The sequence below is a fragment of the Amblyomma americanum genome, chromosome 5 (assembly GCF_052857255.1).
Source record: "Amblyomma americanum isolate KBUSLIRL-KWMA chromosome 5, ASM5285725v1, whole genome shotgun sequence".
In the NCBI taxonomy this organism is placed as follows: Eukaryota; Metazoa; Arthropoda; class Arachnida; order Ixodida; family Ixodidae; genus Amblyomma; species Amblyomma americanum.
Genome location: NC_135501.1, coordinates 65,511,423 through 65,517,109, shown reverse-complemented (window position 1 = coordinate 65,517,109; position 5,687 = coordinate 65,511,423). Strand labels below are relative to the sequence as shown.

The window sequence follows — 5,687 nt, the reverse complement described above, 5'->3', positions numbered from 1 at the left end:
AAAAATGGCACCTAATATTTGAGACACCTGAACGCGAATCCAACTCCAGTGGGCAACTTGTCGACTCAAAGTCTCCACGTGCCCCAAGTGTCTACGCAGTCGGAGCGTACGCGGCCGGAGCAGCCTCCAACGACGGCCGGCGCTGGAGCAGCTGTGCGCACCTGAGCACGGCGTCGCAGCTGCGGAAGAAGGCGGCGCCGCGCTGCTCGGCGCTCTGCGGTCCCAGCGTGGCGCGGCTGAGGGAGCGCGCGAGGCGGGACATCTTCGCCAAGGCCGCATCCAGGACGGCGTAGCGATGGCTTAGGGTGTTCTGAACGTTCCAGCCGGCGCACACGAACCCCTCCAGGCTCACGCACGGATCGACGGACAGGTTGATGGAGCGACGGAGGCGCTCCGAATACTCCAGGCACGAGTGGCTGCGGCATAAGTCCAGCAAGCGAGGGGCAGGTGCCAGAGCCAGGAAGGTCACGATCAACACCACCACCAACAGCATGCCGACCACGGCGCGCAGCGACAGGCCCAGCATTGCTTCGCGCCAAGTCTGCTTTCTCTGCAAGGACAGGGGTTGATGCTCAGTTCGTAGCGACCTTTTCGGCATAAGAGCAAACAAACAAGTGAGCTGATGGGATGGTTGGTGTTCCATTGTAGCACCACAGAGCAATAAACAAGGCATACAGAAGAAACCATGAACAAGTGGGGCAGACGGCCCAGCGCTTGTCTGCAATTACTTCTTAATATAGTCTTCCTCCCTTTGTTGTTACGAGTGAAAACTTGCAGTTTTGGGTAATGTTTTTATGCAAACTTCTGGCTGTAATGTTCTCCCCAAAGAGAATTCTGCAGAAAATATTTTTCTAAATAGAATAATTTTAACTTCGTTAAACAAATCAGCACAGTCAGGTAGGTTCCTGTCCTCCCTCCTCTATTTTGTTTTCCTCTCCTCCCGATTCAGCCAGACCACACCGAACATTCCGATTACACAGTGCCTAATTAATTTACATCTATTCACAATTGCGATGACACTACTCTGCCGCCGGGATGCGGCCTCTCGTCTCGGCATCCACCACCCGTCTGTCCAGTCCTTCTTGGTCGTCTCTCCTCTCTTCCCGGTCCTCCTTTCCAACTTGCCCTCCCTCGTCCTTGCTTCCCCGCTGCTCCCTTCGGTCGGCTCGCAGGGAAGGCATCTTGAGCTGGTTCTTCCCGTCGTTACGGAGGCGGCGCGCAGACCTTGGTCTTATCGGATGATGATGCCCCCGTAACTGCTGTTCGGGGGGGGGGGGGGGGGGGGGGGGGGTTCTGTCGTCCGTCGCCGCTGACACACACACAGAAGCACAAAGCGCCGGCTGTTTCTTGGGCGCGCCGAATCGCCCGCGCGTACACGCACATAACCGCGGCGGCCGTTTCTTCCGGCTACGTTCGGATGCGGTAAGGCCGCGCGCCCGACAAGACAGTTTTGGTGTCTGTTTACTACAGACCTCTTACCAAACAGCTCAGGGTGGACAAATATTGATGGCTTTAGCAACTTATTGCAACCGATCACCACAGTCAGGTTATTGTTGGACGGCGACTTCCATGCCAAAAACGTTCTCTGGGGTTAGACCACGACCGACTACAGGGGGCGTAATCAAGAACAAGTCACTGAGTTCTCTAACTAACGCCTTTGAGACGAGCCACATGTGCCCACGCGTGTCGGCCTCCACGCTAGACAAACCAGCACTACAACGGAACTTACTCTTACAGCTCCTGACGCGGTAAAACGTTGCGAAGTTTTATATACTACGTGTAATAGTGATCACTTTCCCATTGCCATCCGTGTGAACAACAAACAGCTTCGAGCCAAGAAGACGTTGCCCTCACTTGACTGGTGGCGCTATCGTGAATTTTCGCAACATTTTAAATGCCGTAGCTTCCAACAATTTGTCCACGAGATCACCGCAGCTAAAGCGATGGCGGCAGAAGAAATAGAATGTAGCGACACCACCACACGTCACGACAACCGCTTAGTCAACCTGTGGAAACGTGCCTCTGTCCTCACGAACCGCTACCGTACACGCGGCAAGCGCCACAAGGATCTTCTAAAATTTGGTCGGAGAAAACTGGCACCACGTCTGCGGTGAGATGGGCCATTTACAGAAGCATTTACATGAAGCTATGGGCCATTTACAGGAGCATGGCTGGAAAAAGAAAAAAGCGACTTCCATTTTCCCAGAGCTCCCCTTACAACAACAGATGTCCTCGGTAGAGGAAAAACTCATCCAGACCCTCTTTCCGCACGCTGCAGACCACCTCCTGATAACCTTTCTTCCCATCACTGTGTCCTGCTAAACCCCGAAATTGACAAGCCGTTCACAATAGGCAAACTGTTGGCAGCACTCGCTCAAGGATAGAGCCGCCCAGCGCCAGGGCGCGACGGCGTCACCTGCCAAGTGCTTAGGAATCATAGCGATGCCTCCAAAGCGCAGCACCTAAGAACAGTAAATAGTTCATGGGAGACAGGGGAAGTGCCGGAGCAGCTCAAGCTACCGCTGGTTAACCCCTTACCAAACCTGGAAAATATCCCTGTATTATTTCCATGCTCTGACCAATTGCTCTTATTTCGAGCGTCTGCAAATTGATTGAGCAACTAATGAGCAAGAGGATTTAACTACAATCCTGCGCAAACCGGCTTTTGCCCCAATTTGAGTACACAAGATTGCTTACGGCTGCTTGGGAGAGACGTTAATCGAACTTCCCAACATCTCGAACCTGATTACGTCCTCGCAGTCGACATGCGAAACGCTTTTCGCAACATCGATCAAAACAGGCCTACCCCAGTGAAGGGGCGCTGAACTGGATCAGGAACTTTCTCGAAAGCAGACCCGTTCGTCTCAACTGTGATACCAAGGGTGGACCCGTCGAACATACTACCTCGACAGGGGAGTTCCTCAGGCCTCAATCCTCGCCTCTTTACTTTTTAAATTGGCAATGGCGAAGGCAGCAAGACGCCTAGCTAGACCAAGACACTGCGGCAAGATTCGCGACTTACGCGGACGACGTAACAGTGTGGGTCGAAGCCAGTGATTTTGAGTCTGTCGATCACATGCAAGCCTAGCTGCACGCAGCGCTGCGTAGCCTGGACACCTCACTAACTGAGCTGGGCCTCGAACTAGCCCCTGACAAGACTGAACTTCTCAGCATTGATGGCAGGACTCGCAATAACCCGTCCCAACAGTTGCATCTTCTCATGGCAGGCCAGGTGCTCACATCTCATAACGAATCACTCAAACTTCCCAGTGTGCCCGTAAGCAGCTGTAACAGTCCTCGTACTTGGAACAAACGCCTCAGAGCACCTGGAAAAGCACCCTACATCTCATCGATCGCATGTTAAACAAGTAAGGTGGTGCAAGGCTGAAGGCTTGTCAGACGCTGGCTCGCGCGGTAGCAGTTGGCAAGATGCTCTATGGTACCGCCGCGTACGAAATGACCGCGAAAATTCATGAAGACCGAGCTCGTCTGCACAGGTCCACGTTGCGCGCCATAACAGCTCTACCCCGACATACGCACATCGCAGCTCTAGAGGAAGTGGTGGTCCTTCCTCCTATACACAAAATCATTGAAGTAACTGTAACTCGGCACGAAACACGAAAACTTGCACGAAACAGGAACGAGCTTTGGAACGCTGGGACTGCCAACTCTCCACATCGGTTGATTATGAAGGCCGGCCGGCACCACCCCGGCTTCGTCCACACCTCGGCCGCTACAGGCGTACGGCTCCACCCAGAGCACAGACGATGGCACGGCTTCACGTAGCTCGACACACGGCCGGTGATAGGGAACGAGAAGAGGAGGACATTACGTAGATGCATCACTGAAAGATGGCGCCATATCAACGGCATATCGCAGCCGTGGCAATCTCAATTACAATGGCTGCCGTATTCATGCACCAGATGGGTGCATAAAGGAAAGGGAACTGCTCGCTATATACGGCGCTCTCCTACAGGGTTGAAAAAGTTCTGGCCGGTAATCCACTGCTACAAACTGACATGTCGCGCAAAATCTGAATACTCTGATTCACAAGAAGCCGCGCATGATGTTCACAAATCATTCTCGACAGACCCGATAGCAAAGCAGATTACTTTTAAAATCAGAGCCCTCTAAACGCACACCGTGCGCATCCGCCTCGCGTGGATCCTTGGGCATAGTGCGATGACGACGGAAACCAGTTCGCTCACTACGCGGCTCGGGAGAGTATCTCATTCTTCCTCCGCTGGAATACCCCGCCGTTACAGAAGGCCCTACTGATATGTAACAACTTGGCTCTCCTAACGTGCAGAATAGAGCGTGCCAAATAGAGAAGCCATGCTCGACTTACAGCCGTTACACCACCGGGTTACCTCGCTGCCTCAGCTGCTCTCGGACCGGATGAGCAGATCTTCATTATTAAGCTACATCATAGCCGATGCAGCCTGCGCTCCAAACATCACCCGTAAATAGCTTACCGGCCCTCGTTGGCCTCAAGGGGGCAATTTAGACGTCGTGAAGTACCCGTACTGCGGCTATATGTGTTGTTTTGACCTGCGCCACCTAGTTTGGCATTTTGCAGAGTTCCGCAAGGGGTGCGAACACCTCGTCTTCTCGCCAAGCATGCTTTTCCCACCTATGGCGAGGAATTTCGAGCATTGATCAGAGCCGGAGCGAACGGCATCGGAGATGAGAGTGGCCAATACGCTAATTGCCCTGTAACATGCACTGGGGAGCGTGGCTCGACCACCCAAGCCTTCCCCTCATATATCAATAGGCTCCTACTTTTCCCTTCATTAACAACCCAATTCCCCAACAAACGGCCTTGAGCGTCCCTTTTTAAATAAATAGTTCATTCATTCATTCATTCATTCATTTATTCATTCATTCATTCATTCATTCATTTATTTATTCATTCATTCATTAGCTATCTTGAAGGAACTGCTGAATTCACTTTTAGTTCTTAAAGTTAATATTAACAAACGAACTACTCTTTGTTTGCTAATTACCTCCGTAGATTAAAAAGATGCTCCACGCTAAGCAACGTGCTAAGGCCCTAACGAGCTAAGGCTAAAGCGCTTTGCGTTTTTGTAATCATGGCCACTTTTAGCCGGGACACCCTGTACAGCTTTATTTGTTTTTTCGCAATCTTACGAAATACTCTTATTTGAGGCGCCGTAAGTGAGGCACCAGCAAACCAATTTCAGAGTTATGAGCCCCATTGCATCTATCCTAGGTACTTTCACAGGTTGCCTCAAAATCAATGGTCAGCGCTGAACTGTTCGGAAGAGCAGGTATCATTGCTTCCGCATTGTGCGTGTGCACATGCTAAGCAAGCGTGATGAAATCTTTCTATTCCATACAAACGTTCATGCGCTGTCACACTTCTAGATAGCGCACTGTGCATTGCGGGATTTTTTTTCTACGGTGGGGCCGACACGCAGGATGAGGTGGCAGCTGGCGATCCCCTTACCGGCTCCCGCATACCCATCCGTCCCTCCTCCGCAGCGGTCAGTGCCCTGATACGCTCCAGGCCGGACGAGTGCACGGAGAAGCGAGGAACCAGAATGCTCGAGCCGACCCCCGACGTGGGCGAGAGGACCATAGAAGAGGAGATGGAAGAGCGGAAGGAGCGGCCCGCGTCGCGGAAGCGCCGAAACGTCGACGGCTTTCGGTTCATCTGGTCGGGA

General features: G+C 52.4%; 1 protein-coding gene across 1 annotated transcript; it reads right to left on the bottom strand.

Moving 5' to 3' along the window:
* LOC144134755 (uncharacterized) lies at positions 1–5,687 on the bottom strand. Its single transcript, XM_077667585.1, has 2 exons — positions 5,471–5,687; positions 1–550 (listed from the first exon to the last, which is right to left on the bottom strand). Exons 1-2 carry the CDS (start codon positions 5,675–5,677, stop codon positions 92–94), a joined length of 666 nt encoding a protein of 221 aa, XP_077523711.1. The 5' UTR covers positions 5,678–5,687; the 3' UTR covers positions 1–91.

Bases quoted from the DNA above. Each gene is read 5' to 3' on its own strand.
- LOC144134755 (XM_077667585.1), bottom strand. From the start codon at position 5,677: ATGAACCGAAAGCCGTCGACGTTTCGGCGCTTCCGCGACGCGGGCCGC. The intron at 551-5,470 runs GTAAGGGGATCG...CTGTCCTTGCAG, and splicing joins GGATGGGTATGCGGGAGCCG to AGAAAGCAGACTTGGCGCGA.